Genomic DNA, 17,260 nt, shown 5'->3' on the forward strand with positions numbered 1-17,260 from the left:
AATATACGGATATGTTCACTCAAAGCATAAGGACATTGGGAACACTGACACGTCATTCCGAGGTCAGTAAATCTCCGGGATAGCAATAAAAATGAGTGTATAATAACGGTCGACAAATATTAACTTAGGTGCTGAATACATGCAATTGGCGATCGGTAACACAATACGAGTGAAAAACGGTTCGTGGAAACATTGCTGTAAATTGTATACATATATGCCACGAAATTATGCGTTCCTAAGGTGAGGTATGACTGAATTTTTCGTATTTTGAGCCCAAAATTCGTTTTGTTATTCATACAAAAATAACCCAATTCTTCCTCTTTCAGAAAATGTTTTTATTTTAGTAATTCCGGCTTGTTTAAAGCTTGTGGAAGCCATTTAATATGAGCCCGCAGGACATTTAAAAGCCCATTACTTCTCCTGTAATGGCATAATGATAGTTTACTGTGTGTTTTTCGCTGGATTTTCAAGTATTTCGCGGCGCATTTGCCGTAGAAGTACACCTGAGCATACTGACAGTCACTTGTTCACTACGTAATTAATACAATTACGTTATGTTAGGAAATATTTTAATTTTGAACTGACGGAGAGAACGTTGTACCTCTTCCAGATAGTACTATATTTATATCTGCCACACATGTGTACTTTGATAGTTTAAATATATTATGTATTTGTATTTACATTTTACTAACGTGCAGAAGTGACATGTGGTTTCAATTCAGCGAGTGATTTTTCATTGATGTGTTTCATCTTAATTCTTTTGTAAATGTTTGATTTATAGCGTAGAGTTCACAGTGCGTCGTTTTAGTGCATAGAAAAGTAGTAATTATAGTGTTTAGTGCTTATACCAGGTGCACTGATCTCTATAGAGATCAGTGACCAGTAGTGATAGCCTAAGTCATGGAAAATCAAAAGGGTCCTAGGTGTACCTATAGGCCAGTGAAGAAATGTCCTTAAAAAAAGTAAGGCTGCCAAATTAGCATTTGATAAAACAAATTGTCAGAAACCTGGACCAGACATTAGTTCAGTTAGACCTAATGAAGATGTGATCAGCATTTCTAATAGCTTGCTAGATGCAAATATGTCTGCATCTGAGAGGAAGATAAATTTATTTTCTGTTCCTGCCAGTGCAGAACTAAGTGTTGGGTCTGTGACTTATACTTTGGTCCATAAGGATGTTTTTCAAGAACTTGTGAAGGAACCAGTGTGTGTGATGAGTGCAAGAACAAATCTATTTTTATTGAATTTAGGGAAACTCATGGGTTTTCATCTAAAATAGCAATTAAATGCAAGACTTGTAGTTATGATACTGCTAACAAATAAAATTTAACCAAGAATCAGAGATTAGAATTCTCAAAGACCTGGCTTTCATGTAAACAGTGCAATGGTTCAGACATTTCATAGTTTAGGTAAAGGTCAGTGTGGGCTGAATACATTTTCAATTGGTTTGGGGATGAACTGTTTAGGTCGAAGGCCTTTTGCAAAGCACCTAAAAATCCTGATAGAGGAGGGAAAATTAATGAGAAAACAAGTCCTCTGTATGGCTGCACAAGTAGTTCACATTGCCTATGGAGCTGATTGTAAACAGATCATTGATATATGTGTTTCATATGATGCAACATGGCAAAAGCATGGCCATGCATCACATTATGGTGTAGGATTTTTCATTGATATTCTGACTGGTCTTGTGCCATCAGTGTGTTATTACTGAAAGGGACCTGGGAAGAAACAGTGTAGAATTTAATGTATGGTGGGAGGGTCATAAGAGCTCAAGTGAGTGCCAGAAAAATTATGATGGATCCTCTAATGTAATGGAAAAAGACACTGGAGAGGTCCTGTGGAAGAGATCCATTGATAATTGTTTCAGTTACACATCAGTGTTGTCAGATGGAGATGTCAAGACCTATGCCCATTTCAATGAGATTGAAGTGTATGGTCCAGAACAAATGATTGAGAAAGAGGAATGCATAAATCATATATCTAAGTACCTTGGTACTGCTCTTCACAACACTGTAAAGGAATGAATGGTGAAGGGTGTGACACTGGGTGGGTGAAAAGAGGACAATTTGAAAGAGAACACTGTAACTAAATTAATCCATTATTATAGGTAGGGCTTATTCCATAGTTAATAATATCCCAGATATAGGGAAAATGAAGAGGGCAACTTTTGCAACTCTTAGACACTGTATGTCAACTGACCGCAAACCTCAGCATTTGATTTGTCCTAAACGTGTCGACTCCTGCTGTTTCTACAAGGAAAACTAACTGACAGCCAAGTAGAAGGAGTTGTAAGCTTAGTCCTTCTGTAGTAGAGAAGATAGCACCTGTGTATTTATGACTGGCCTCAGATCAGATAAATATCACTGAAGCAAATTTAGGCCTACACATTATAAAAACCAGCAAATATTCAAAACTTGTCAAGATGTCACATAACCTGCAGCTTAATTTACCACAGTAAAAATTACACAACAATAAATGTACATAATTGTGAAACATAGAAATGTTACCTGTAAATATCCAGAACTTGTCAAGGTATCACATAACCTACAGCTTAATTTACCACAGTAAAAATTACACAACAATAAATGTACATAATTATGAAACATAGAAATGATACCTGTAAATATTCAGAACTTGTCAAGATACCACACAACCTGCAGCTTAATTTACCACAGTAAAAATTACACAACAATAAATGTAAATAATTATGAAGCATAGAAATGTTACCTGTAAATATTCAGAACTTGTCAAGGTATCACATAACCTGCAGCTTAATTTACCACAGTAAAAATTACACAACCATAAACATACATAATTATGAAACATAGAAATGTTACCTGTAAATATTCAGAACTTGACAAGATATCACATAACCTGCAGCTTAATTTAACACAACAATAAATGTAGATAATTATGAAGCATAGAAATGTTACCTGTAAATATTCAGAACTTGTCAAGGTATCACATAACCTGCAGCTTAATTTACCACAGTAAAAGTTACACAACCATAAACATACATAATTATGAAACATAGAAATGTTACCTATAAATATTCAGAACTTGACAAGATATCACATAACCTGCAGCTTAATTTAACACAACAATAAATGTAGATAATTATGAAGCATAGAAATGTTACCTGTAAATATTCAGAACTTGTCAAGGTATCACATAACCTGCAGCTTAATTTACCACAGTAAAAATTACACAACAGTAAATGTACATAATTATGAAACATACAAATGTTACCTGTAAATATTCAGAACTTGTCAAGACACCACATAACCTGCAGCTTAATTTACCACAATGAAAATTACATCAGTAATAAGAAAATTTCATGTCTATAAAACACAACAGTCCTATTTGCAGTATTTATCAAGATGGATAATTCAGTTCATTATTGGTGCCTGTGTATCACTAACCTGCTGAGGTCTTTCCTTATCAAATCTCTATGGATTTTCTCTGAAAATTCCTTTCCCCTCATGAAAAAATCTGATTTTTGCATAAGATTCACTGATAAACTTAATCAACCTGAAGACATGGTTACTTTCTGCTGAAGTACTCAGCATGTGATTTCTGAGCTGTGCAAATGAATCACTCCCTACTTCAGAAAGAACACATGAAACTAAAGTTAACACTGATCTACTATTTGCCTTTGCAAGAGGCTGTGAACCATTAGTTGAGAGAAACATCCTAAAGTGCTTTTCTGTTGTCAAGCATACTCTGATAGTGTCAAGAGATGGCACAATCAAATGTCCCCTAGATTTAATTGTCAAAAGTTTGAGACTTTTGTCCACAGCAGCATCAGTAACTAAGGCTGATGTACATTCATCACAATGCACTCTCTTCTTCACCATCTTTACTACATATCCACTGATATATGCCACAGTATTTTCTAAATATTCACTAATGGTAACCTTAGGGATTGGGGCCCTGTCATAACTGTCAACAGTGCAGGCCATATCAATGTCATTAAGTCTAGAACACAAAACATCTGTGACATCAATGTCAGATGAGAAGGTACCGGTATTAATGTAGTCCCTTGTTGCTGTAAGTATTCTAGTGTCATCTTGAGCATTCACATTACCTCCTTCTTCACAGACCTGATGGGGAAGCAACAGCTTCTTATAAGCTGAAATGAACTGGAGCACATTGGGATTGTTATTCCACCCACCCCTTGCCCTAATTCCACAAAACAGAAGCTCAAGATGATCCTGTGATAGTTTGTAGGTCAGCAAATATCTTACTTGACTTGTTGGAGGAGCAACAAACACATCAAATATCTTCATCACACTCATTACAGACACACAAAAACCAACAAATGGAACCTTCAGTGGGGTAGTATGCAAAGGTTTCCCAGAGGGGTCTGTTAAATTCGTGAGATATGGTAGAGCTTTCAATAAAAATGGCTCCCAGTCATCTCTGTTACTGACAGTCAGGGGAGCTTTAGAACCCTTTCCCAGAGGATTTCTGGAATTCAACAAGTCAAACAGTTTGTTAATTAATTTAATGAACTCGACTGTGGCATGAACATTCTCGAATTGAGGTAACTTCAGTACATCACAACAGAATATGAGTGCATCTGCTACACTGTCACTTAAAGTTTGAGCTGCAAGATTTACTTTCATTTTTTGCTGGTAGAACCTTATATGAGCTAACCTTAATTTATTCCCTGCCCGAAGACCTTCTTGTGCTTGTAGTTCATGCAGGGCAGTGATGTATCTCCACTCAATCAATTCCCCATACTCAGTTTTGTACACTCCCAGTTTTGCCCAAGTGCTCCTTATCAATTTTAGCATGTGGCAGATATCTAAAATGATATACACTTTCTCAGAGGCATCACAAGGATGAGGAAACCAGTGCACTGCATTTGGAAACTGCAAGTTACCTCCCAGATGTTTAACCATTGAAAAATGACATCTTGGTCCATCAAATGTTATGGAAGTAACTGTAACACCCAGATCAAACAACTTTGCAATGACAGCAGTCACCAAATTTGCTCTTTCCTCTCCTGTTAAACTCTTAATAAAATAGTATGCAACAGGAATCTTCCACGATGAATCCAGACTCACTACCATAAAAACCAAAGCATGACTTGCAAGAGGTAAGTCACATGCATCAGAAAGAATGTCTGTTCCTAGATCAATATAACCTCTGTACTGATGACCATCCCACTCAAGATGTTCCTTTATGCTCATTTCATCAAGCATTAAGGAACATATCACTTTCTTTCCAACTTCAGCACACTGCCTAACTTTTACTTTGAGAGCCTGGCCTGCTTCCTCAGAAAATCCTGGTTCTGCATTAACGTTGCTAGACCAACTGCGAATGACAGAGGGATGAGGAAGAGCAAGGCCAAAAGTGTTTCTAACATACTTGTATGCTTTTGTCGAATAAAACTGAAGGGTGAGAGCAAATTTTTTCAACAATGGAGGATAGCGTTCACGTGTCACAGAGTTGCTGGATATATTTTTCACCATGCGCTGGAGTATTTCCAGTGGTACACCTGTAAATGCCTGTTCTAAAATGTCTAGGGCATCACTTGACATCAAGGATAATTTCTTCAAATTTTGTACTACATCCTTTAAAGACTTTACTTTATTTTTTAAACGAGAGTTCTTTTCCTTGAAACCCTTTAATTGTTTTGCCACTTGACTCTTCTTTTCTATAGCATTTTCCAACTTCACTTTCATCTTTTTAGGACTCAGATAATAGTGATGATCATGACCAATAACTTGTGAATTATCATTTGCTTCACCTCCAAAATCAATTGGCCTGTTAATTGGAACTGGACGATCCATGGGCAGTTTCCTTTTCTTATTTACCTACAAGCAAGAAATAATATAATAGTACCTACTGATAAGTGGTATAATTTATTTAAATTATTCTGCACACAATTATTTTTATTTTGATTATGTATAATTTCACTAATCAAAAATAGGATAATTGGTTAAATCAATGAAAATATTATCCACAAATTTTGTATAACTTAAGTTAATTGAAAATAACTTACTACTGCCTGAAAATGACGTGAAACTAGAGGTGTAACAATGGAAGGGTGGGAAAATGTGACTAAAACACCCTCGCCACTTGCAAGCCTATGATATTGAATAGAGTAAATTAAGGTTATGGTTTTATGACTTCCTTCCAGCTCATAAATTGTTACCCTAATTAACTATTACAGACCCCTTCAATTAAGTTCAGCTAGCAAAGCAATATTGATGGTCATCAGAAATATGTAACACCCCTTAAAAGAGCCCCAAATACCACAAATATTATAATGAGATAGCCTAAAACACCCACCACACTTTTCCTTCTCCCACCACTCCAGTGTCTGAAACCCATAATTATTACTGATGTAAATAAGGTCTAGAACTCCTCCAGACTTCATTTTCTAAGATTGTTATAAAATCACGTGAATTATTTCATCAAAAGCGTCAGATTAATGATGACAAATAAATAAAAATATCAGTAAATCCTTACTTGCAGTAAATGCTCAGGAAAACTGAAAACAGTTGGCTGTGCATCACTTCTAAGGCGTACAGTTTGTCCTGTTCTATCAAAAAATTCTTTCTCAAAGTGATCCGAACAAAGAACAGCTGTTTTAGAAGGCTCCCAATTCTCCCGCCTGATACTCCTAATCCATAATCTTAGAAGTTCGGGTCTCGAGAAAGGAAACCTACAAAAATGAATTGCCATTTTGCTTCCAGAATATGCGAAATACGATACGATAAACATAAAACACTACCCTAGGAAGGTTATTATGTACAGTATAAAACTCACCGATGAAATGATTTCTCCTTCTGCTGATCGGTTCTGTTTGTACATCCATAAGCTGAACACTGCGGCATGTTAATACCCCGTAGGATGTTTCTTTATTCAGATTTCACATAAACACACACACACACACACTGAAATTGAAACTTTATAATTCACAAGCATACTATAAGGCAACGAACCTAGATTCATAAAATACACTACTATTTCCTTTGCAATAACACAGCACAAAACAATCGTGGAACTACAATCAAAAGACCTGTCGTCACTGAACTAAGCATTAACAAATGAAGCGCGTTCCTCGTGGTCCACCGTGCGCTCGCTGCCATCATAGTACGCCAGTCATCTTCTATTCGGCTTACTGCTACCCAAGCTACCAGCCATCCATGTATAGAGATCAGTGGATGATATAGATGTTGATTCCCATAGGGAACCCGAAATATTTACTCATTCGGGACAAATATTTCAGGTTCCCTATGGGAATCAACACCTATATCAAGAGCGACAAGGTAAGAAATGAAACAATACGGAACACAGTACAGATCAACCCCCTAAAAGAAACTATGGAGAGAAATAGGCTGAAATGGTTCGACCACATCAAAAGAATGGGACAAGAAAGATTGTCATCGAAACAGACTTTCAACCTATTAGGTCGTGTTGCGTACATTTAGTACATGTAGAAGAGATGTTAAGTACACAACAATAATGGCCAACCGGATGCCAGTGGGATCCGAACCTATAAGAAATACTGGTTACCAAGAAGAACTCTGGAATGGACAGAATCCGGAAGAAGACCATTTGGAAGACCACGAGCAAGATGGAGGGATCAGGTGAAGGATGACGTAAAATGGAGAGGATTACCATGGGTGACAGTGATGAATGATGGACTGTGAGAGGAAAAAAGGGAAGATTGGAAGAGGCTCTGTGAATGACCTGCTTAACCAGAAACATATCAAGAAGATGAAGATGATGAAGATACCGTAGGACTTGGCCTATCTCGAAAACACTGCGCTGTACAAATTGTTTAACCAAATTCTTGAAAATAGTCTGTTGCACAGATACATTTGGCCCAGATAGAATGACAGGTTAACGGCACACAAGTACAAGATAAAACATCTATGCAGTAATGAGATACAAATAGCATTGAAGTACAAAAGGTAACAAAAGTATTGATGGAAGAATGTTCATTTACACATTAATTCATGCAGCATTTCAAGTGAACAGAGTGAGAAGTCCAATGGTTCTCATATCTATTATCAAATCAAGTACAATCACTCGAGAACATTTAGTCACATGAATGCAAAATGCCTAAATTCTAAGTTTACAGTACCTCATGGTTCAATCAGAAAGTCCCATGTTGGTGTGGAAAATAAATAAAGTTTACACCACCATAAAACAATGGCTGTCCTCTCTCTCCAATAGTCGAAGTACATCTCAAACTAGGAGGCGGATAGAGCCGGCTTACACTGGCAAGTTCGAGAGAGGAGGGGAAGTTAAGACACACTTGCACTAGCACACGCGGAAGAATACACCAGAAGTTAAAAGTAGCGTCTAGCACTGATGATGTCATTCAGCGCTGGCACAGTTGATCAGCTGGCAGTCTTTCCACTCTCGTGTTGGAGTGCGGAGGTAAGTCCAGGTCGTTACATAAGCTGCCAGAGTTGTCAACATGGTCCTTCGGTCCTGAATTAATGAAGGTAATACAGGGTCACCTTTATAAACCCAGACTGAGCGCACAGTGATTTTACTCTGTGCTACAGCAGCCGCCCTGCTTTAAGTTTGTATACAATCTTACCTTATAAAAGATGCTGGAAGTGTCGTCCTTCAAAATGAGGGACGTCATAAACACCATTAGGGTTTTCTGTACACCAATAGCGAGAGTTGTGATTGTTCACACGACCATTAAGATAAAACCAGTCCTCATCCGAAAAGAACACAAGCTGTGGGTCAAATAAATGATCACTGAATGATATATAAGTAATAATAATAATAACGTAAATGTTTCCACCTTTTCAATACTACAATATATTCACAAAATTACAAAATTATACGGTACTAGTTTCGACCCATCTAGGGGTCATCATCAGCCGTATTGGAGCAAAGATCATTTGTGACGAAATCCTAAGACAATGTTATTTTAAAGAATAACAAGTGAAATGAGATGTTATGGTAATAGTTAATAATACAAGGAATATACATACTAAGAGGTTTTTAACAAAGAATAAAGTATAAATGGGGTGTTGTAAAAATTATAATCATGGAAATCAGTAAGTTCTTGTATTGAAATGAAATATGGCTTAGGAAGAGGGCTTAAGGTGGGGCTGAAGGGTGCGGGAGAAAGTGTAATTGTCTTGGAAAAGTACCTTTGATTAAATTTAGGATTGAGTTTAGGTTGGCTGCATTATTGTTTCTGAGGAAAGTGATAAATAGATCGAAGAGTATCTTGGGTTTCTCTGAGATTTCATTGAGATTGTGACTGGCATTAAAGTATTGGTCTAGGTGTATGTAGTAATTTTCCATTATGTTCAGTAAAGGGCCCTTGTTTGCTAATACGAGGATTATAATTTTTACAACACCCCATTTATACTTTATTCTTTGTTAAAAACCTCTTAGTATGTATATTCCTTGTATTATTAACTATTACCATAACATCTCATTTCACTTGTTATTCTTTAAAATAACATTGTCTTAGGATTTCGCAACAAATGATCTTTGCTCCAATACGGCTGATGATGACCCCTAGATGGGTCGAAACTAGTACCGTATAATTTTGTAATTTTGTGAATATATTGTAGTATTGAAAAGGTGGAAACGTTTACGTTATTATTATTATTATTACTTATATATTATTCTCAGTTCAATACGGACCAAAAACATGAAATTCATAACCATCAATCACTGAATGATGCAAGATACCGCTCACAATATCTCACTCTTGTGGCTGGATCAGCAGGTTTTAAACAATAGGCCCATGTAAACCTGTACGATTTGATGTGTAACAGCTTTGTAGCTCTGTGTGCAGAAGAAACCGAAACCTCTACTTGTGCTAATTTTGTGGGCGATTTATTCAGTTTCCGTTTGAGATTCGCACCAATGTCATCTAACATTTCCTCTGTTAAAACTCTTTGTGTGGGTGCATGTTTTTTTTATTGCGCACTGAGCCAGTAGTTTCCAACTTTATTTACAATTACGTGAATCTGTGCTCATGAAGGTGGCACTTCACCAGGAAATTGCTGAACAAAGGCATCGCGTCCCCATTGAGCCGACTCATACTTAACACGTTTTCTGCGGCAGTGAATTTTGATGACTTAATTTTACGTTGTATCGGTCCACTAGTGACTCGATGCTCCCTACTATGAAATCCAAAACAATGTTAGTGCACTTGCTGTGTGCATTATTGTTGAGGAGAAATTTCAATGTCTTTACCTCTGCGACAGTTTTCCAATTCAACAAGTGCATGACCCAAAAATGACCCCAGAAGTAAGTGTTAGTTTTTTGTTCTGTGATCTATTTTTATGGGAATATGATAGACCTATGTTAATTATTTTCGTATTATGCTTAGTAACATAATATCATCACAAAAGACGAGGCTGTATGTAGGACAATCATCACATACTGAAGAGAAATCGCAGTCACCGTCATCAGTTTGTTCCAAATAATAAGCAATTCGTCCGGGATCCAGTGCCATCCCAAACCTCTTTATTTTCCATGCCATCGGTGTGTCAGAATGTGAAAGCTCCATGCTTTTTTTTTTTAACTTGAACTTGCTTGTTTATATTATCTATGGAAGATGATAAACATATCAATAAATAAAAATTCGAGAACTTAGAGTCTGTTACTGAGAGCAATGTACAAAGGAATAGGTTACATGAAATGTCAGAAGGGTGGTACTCCTTGTATTAAACAACAGTCTGCCATGTAAAGGCAGCAACATTGTAGGCTTCATTCACCGTAACCGTGCAAGCAATTCCCGCATAAAAATAATTGTTAGATAACAATCCAAACACAGGGTAACCCGAAGTGATATGAATGGAAGATGCAGGTTACTGGTGGGCCGATTGAAACTAGCAATACGTCTACCTTGCCCTTAGTTATCGGAAATTTGTAACTAGAACGTAGTTACTTACTCTGCAATTGTGCGAGGTTCGCACCGACGGATAAGAGTAACATGCTTCGGGACATGGTGACCCAAACCTTGAGAAACATGTTAAAATAACTTTTACGTACAAAAGTACGGCATTGCAATACTAAGTCTCACCATGTTAACAACTGAGATTCAGACTGGCTACTGATGCTAGATCGAACACGGCTCCTTGCAAGGTCAAGAACTATGCATGCGCCTGCCGTGCAGCTGCTTAAGTCTCGGAGAATAGAAATGCGGCTGGATAGTCTGGATTTATAAGAGAGACCCAGTATATACGACATTTATCTCTAAGAAAGACATAATTACCCTATACATTAGCCAACATGGATGGCAGCAGATTACTTGAGCTGAAAATGCAGTGTCTCAATTTTTTGCTATAGATGGGTGCGGAACCACACTGCTGCAATCAGGCAGAGAAACAATTCAAAAAGTTCAAGTTAGGTGTTCTCTGATTCATAACGTACAGATTTGTCACGAGTCCATCTCATGTTTATGCTAATGGAGCTTCGTTGTTGTAAATGATGTCTGAGAGAAAATATTGTATGTGCTGTGTTTTGGAGCGGAGTAGGAATACCAGAACAACAATTAGAACAGTTGCATTTTGGACATGCGCAATGTCAGACAAGGTCAAAATGCCAAGATCGTGTTTCTCTGTAGTCTGAGAGGAGAATCTGAGAATGTGTGTCACGCCTTTATGTACAAGTTACGTGCACTTGAAGTCTATTGAGTGAATAAGTGAGTTAGTGTTAAAATGGCAAGTGGCAGTGATGTTCAGAGGCAAGTGTGTGAACAGTCTGTTATCTTTCTGTTATATATGTGGCCAACATATAATTAAAGGCCAGAAGCGAAATATTACACCATTTATAAAAAGCCTGTACTTGGCATATTTTAACATCAAGTTAAGTGATCATGACAAGAATTTTGCACCATATATTGTGTGTAAAACGTGTGTAGAAAACCTGCAGCAATGGTACAATGGATTGTTGCCGTCAATGCCATTCAGAATCCCAATGGTTTGGTGGGAACAAAGAAATCATTTTGGCGAATGTTATTTTTGTGCATGTAAAGTGTCCGGTTTAAATACGAAAAACAAAAAGCACATTGTGTATCCATGCCTTCCATCTGCCATAACCCCCGTATCACATGCACCCAATATTCCTGTCCCAAAACCACCAATAAAGTTACCAGAGAGTGTGTCTTCGTTATCTTCAAGTGCGGAGGATGGTGAGGATAAAACTCCACGTCTTTATAATCATTATGACTTAAATGATTTGGTGTGTGACTTAGACCTCACTAAAGAAAAGAGTGAAATTTTAGGATCAGGTATAAAAGAGAGAAATTTTTTATTTCCTAAGACAAATTCATATTGTTACAGAAGTCGGGAGGTAGAATTCTGGCAGTTTTTTGCTCACAAAGACAAACTTGTGTTTTGCTGTGATATCCTTGGCTTGATTTGTCGTTTTGGAAGTATTTACCAAGCAAAAGACTGCTGTCTATTTATTGATTATGTGGTAACTAAAACATATGTATAACAGACAAAGATAATGTTGCAGGAATAATGACAACATTAAATTGCATATTTATGGTTATGATCATCTTGTCATGATATGAGGTCTTTAAGTTCACTTAGGACCCCAGGCAAAGAAATAAATCTCTAATGTCTGATGTAGAACAAGCACTGACTTGCTGGATGAAGAGCAGAAGCACAATAGTGTGAGAATCTGTCAGTACCTACTGGACCATCACGCTAACGAAGGTGAAACGTTTCTGAAATGGATCAGCACTGGAGATGAATCGTGGGTTCACCGCTTCAAACCAGGGAGCAAACGTCAGAGCATGGAATGGAAGTATCCCGGATCCCCAGTCAAAAAGAAATTCAAGAGTCGACCTTCTGCAGGAAAAGTGATGCTCTGAGTGTCTTGGGACTCTCAAGGGCCAATCCTGGGACATAACGAGAAAAAGGGGGAAACAGTAAACAGTGAATGTTAGTGATATGCTGGTAAACAAGCTGAAACCTGCAATTCACAACAAACACAGAGGTTGATTGGTGGAAAGAGTTCTTTTGTTGCATGACAATGCACGTCCACACCGCTCAAACTCTTCAGATTCTGCATTTCGAGGTGTTCGAGCATCCTGCATACAGTCCCGATCTTGCCCCATCGGATTACCATCTGTTTGGTCCACTTAAAAATGCTCTAAGGGGCCGTCTATTCAGCTTTGATCAACAGGTGAGGGAAGCACATGTGGCTTGCTGCGCAATCAAAAACTTTTTTTTGCAGAGGGTATCAGAAAGCTCGTGAAATGGTGGACCATGTGTATTGAAAAGCAGGGTGATTATGTTGAAAAGTGATATCAATAAAAAGCGTGTACTCTTTATGTATTAAATTACATAAATTGATTAGAAATGCTTATTGACTTGAGCTCGTAATCACAGTATGGTAAAGAGTCTTTTTTTTTTTTTTCATATTCTTTTGAGTATGGAAAGAAGTCAAATACATCATACTATGAAACAATGGAACTGTTGATGAAACATGGATGTGATTAGTGGGCTTATTTTTATTACAAGATGTATGTTTTTGTGCTCTTAATTTAAGTTTTCACTTTAGTGAGAATGTCATTCATTTCCTGCGAGAAGTTTGAAATGGAATGCCCGCATCCATGCGACCTGGATTCTGTATGCAAAACTCGGATCGCCATATTGAAACAGTTGCATAAAACACTGAGCTTGTGAATCAATTTTTAATTCCAATTAGCTGTGAAAAAATAAGGACTAACTGTAGCAAAATTAAAATAAAACTGTTGTCCTCTTGAAAAGAAAGGCACAAGCACCATCCAAATTTGGAGATAGAGAAGTCTTATGAAAGGAGCTAAAGTAGTGGTGGTAGTCAGCGTTCTTCCTAGGACCTTTTTAATGGGTGCACCACCCTGCCGTTTTTACCCACAGCCTGGCTATCATAACCTTGATATGTGCTAGTTATATAATATTAATACATATTTGAGTCATTAGATGTTCTAAATTTAAACACTGTAAAACTATTTATTTAAATGATAAATCTTCATTATTATCAGCATAATTGCATCAATTACATCAGGGTTTAGATGTTTACATTGATTATCATGTGGTGTCATGCGCAAGCGGTGTCCGGATTAGCGTGGCATCGCATGCAAGCACTCGATTCCGCCTCATGTCACAAACTGGCATAGCACTCCATAGAAACTGACTGATAAGCCCTGGTGTTACATGATTATGTACGAGCTGTGGAACACTTAAGTTCAAAATATTCCATTATGTCTTGTTTGTAATAATAACACTAAAATAGTTCAATTTTACAATTAATGTTTACCTGTCTGATATTACTGTCAATGCTCTGAGGGGAATAAATTGGAAATCTTTTCATATTCATCTTTTACATAGTATTCCACGCCCAGCTGACGAAAATGTCTGGGAAGAACACTGGTGGTGATTGTTTTAAGAGGAAGCACAACTGGGCAACCATCCTCCATATAACACAGAGAGAAAATATGGAAAGGATCTGACACTTCGAAAAATTAAGATACCAGCCAAAGGAAGACAAGGGCCACAAAATGCGTGAAAATGAGACTCCCTGGGATTCGCAACCTAATACTGTCGGGGTCGAAAAAAAACAAGAGGTCGGATAGGATAGATGAAAGTGAAAAGCCTGACTCAGGTAAGTGGAAGCAATGCCAGGACTCAGCTAAGGGATGCGTGGTCGCCAACCCACGCTCCCACGTTAAGAGCCCCTGGGGCACCTTTTAGTCACCTCTTACAACAGCCAGGGGATATCATCGGTGTTATTCTACCGCCCCCACCCACAGGGGGATGATAGGAGCTAAACACTGTGCCATCTATAGGTGTGCTGGAAACTGTTGTTCGCCAAGAAGACCTTAGTACTTGATAGTGAAATTGACAAAAAAAAAAAAATATGTTTGTATTATACAAATATGACACAAGCAAGAAACTGAATTTTCACATGAAGATAATGAACATTGCTATCTTCAGACATCACCACCTCGAATCTGGTGTTAGACTATTGCATAAATTACCTGACAAAATGCCAGGGTGAGTAGTTGAGACAGTGAAGTGCTGGACTTCTGAGCTGATGTTGGCGGGTTCGATCCCGGGTACCGGAAGGTGCTCAAATATGCTAGTCTCGTGTTAGTAGACTTACTGGCGTGTAAAAGAACTCCTGCAGGACCAAATTCTGGCACCTTGACATCTCTGAAAATGATAAGAGTAGTTAGAGAAGTGTAAAATTATTATTATTATTATTATTATTATTATTATTATTATTATTATTATTATTATTATTATTATTATTATTATTATTATTATTATTATTATTATCTGACAAAATAAAACATTTTGAAAGTTATGCTAATTATAAATCTGCAGAAAAGAAATATTTGATGCAATACTGATTCTATAGAACGGGTGAATGTTTTCGTATGTAAGAGAGACTGTTTAAGAAGTAAGAAAATGAGTTTCTCTCGTCGGTTGGCTGGCAGGTGCGCCCAGCTTATCTTTGTCAAAAAATGGTTTGAGTATATTATCCCTGTATCTTTGTACATTAATTGAACCCCTGTGGGTGGGGGACGCAGACGAAGAATACACCCACGGTATCCTCTGGCTGTCGTAAGAGGCGACTAAAAGGGGCAACCAAGGGTATGATTGTACTAGAACTATGAAACTACTTGCGATTAGTACCACCACATGGGGAACACCATGGGTCGCTTTTACTTGCGTGTAGTACCACTATGTTAGGTGCCAAATAGGTTTGTGATTCAATGGAGTGCGTTGCCAGCTTTTGCAGTACCTGTAATTAGTACCACTTTAGGAGTGATACCATGGTTCTGGCTTGCCTATGATTAGTACCCACTGTATGAGGAACACCACAGGTTAGTGTGGGTTCCTGTGGTTAGTACACGTATGTTATGAACACCACAGGTTTGCGTTGCCTGTAAATGGCACTGCAATGTGCGAAACACTATAGGTCTGTATTCCATGTGTGAATTTCATTACCTGTGTGTAGCACCATACTGTGTGGAATGCTGCGAGTCTACGCTACTTTTGATTAGTACCGCAACATGAAAAATACCATGGTTCTACTTTCCTAGCGATAAGTACCATTGTGAGGGGCTGATGACTTAGATTTTGGACCCCTTTAGAGTGCAAGCCTCATCGATTCTGTATTATGCTATAGTCGCAGACCCTTGGTTAGTAATATTGTTGTTTCACGTCAGTTTCTGTGAATGCAAGACATTGCCAGTCGGATCCACTGATTGTTTTAAATTTCATACCCATCCATTCATTCTTCGCCCTCACGTTTTGAATTCTGGTCAGTGGAGGATTTGGACTTTTAATTTGTCATTCCATTTCGTACCATTAGGGGCTGATGACCTAGATGTTAGGCCTCTTTAAACACAAGCAACATCATCATCATCATCATCTTGTTCCAAGTCTTCTGGGGGATTTTGTAGGTGTATGTTCTAATCTTTCTGCGATTTCATTTACTTTTTCCTTGTTGAGTACACATTTTTTTATTGCTTCACTTATGATAAAGAACCAGTTTTTCTCAATTTGTTTTTAGAGTTTCCACAGAGTCTATTTATGTGTAGGGCGTATACCTGGAAATTGTGTTACAAACTGCCTAACGACTTCCCTACAAGACTCTGTTTTCATATAATTATCATACATAAATAACCTTTCCTCTACCGTGTACACATGTGGAGACATTATGAGAATTATAACCTGAAGTAACACTTCACAACTCAAGAACTGTTGGAGCGACAGATTACATTCTAAGCATGGACTTTAACTGTGAACTGGAATAAATCCCGTGCTGTCACTGCGCTGTGTAATGGAAAGTGATGAGTCAGCAGGAGGCAGATAAGCTGGGTGCTCCTGCCAGCCAACTGATTAGAGAAACTCGCTGTAGTTATATCTATAATTGATTCAAGGAGTTGTTCTCTGATCCACTAACTACATTCTGACATGTCCCCATCAGGTAACTAATTTAATCCCTGTTCTATTTCAGCTTGTCCTAACGCCTCTCAGTTTACCTGTACCAATGGCCAGTGTATTCCTCGAGCGAGGTTCTGCGATGGTTACAGCGACTGCTCGGACAATTCGGACGAGCCGTTTGGCTGTGGAGGAGAGTGCAAGAACCACGAGTGGAAGTGCAGGTGAGATCAGAAGCAGTGCACTGTTGCTTCACTAATAAGCACAATACAAAACAGGAAAGGATTTGCACAACAATCATGATGGTTCTTTTGAACCTTGTGTCCTGTATTCATGGTTGCTTAGTTGAGGTGTGGCAT

General features: G+C 37.9%; 1 protein-coding gene across 4 annotated transcripts in view; it reads left to right on the forward strand.

The window, feature by feature from the left end:
* Positions 1 to 17,260, forward strand: part of LOC136881941 (uncharacterized) — a 478,253-nt gene that overhangs the window by 450,536 nt on the left and 10,457 nt on the right. For all 4 annotated transcript variants that reach the window (XR_010861050.2, XM_067154405.2, XM_068229428.1 and 1 more), the window contains exon 10: positions 16,978 to 17,125. Coding sequence is in view for 3 of the 4 variants with exons in the window: in XM_067154405.2 (XP_067010506.2) it covers positions 16,978 to 17,125 (148 nt within the window). In the remaining variant the exon portion in view is untranslated. The remainder of the gene's footprint in view (positions 1 to 16,977; positions 17,126 to 17,260) is intronic.

This window comes from Anabrus simplex, chromosome 10, assembly GCF_040414725.1.
Source record: "Anabrus simplex isolate iqAnaSimp1 chromosome 10, ASM4041472v1, whole genome shotgun sequence".
In the NCBI taxonomy this organism is placed as follows: domain Eukaryota; kingdom Metazoa; phylum Arthropoda; class Insecta; order Orthoptera; family Tettigoniidae; genus Anabrus; species Anabrus simplex.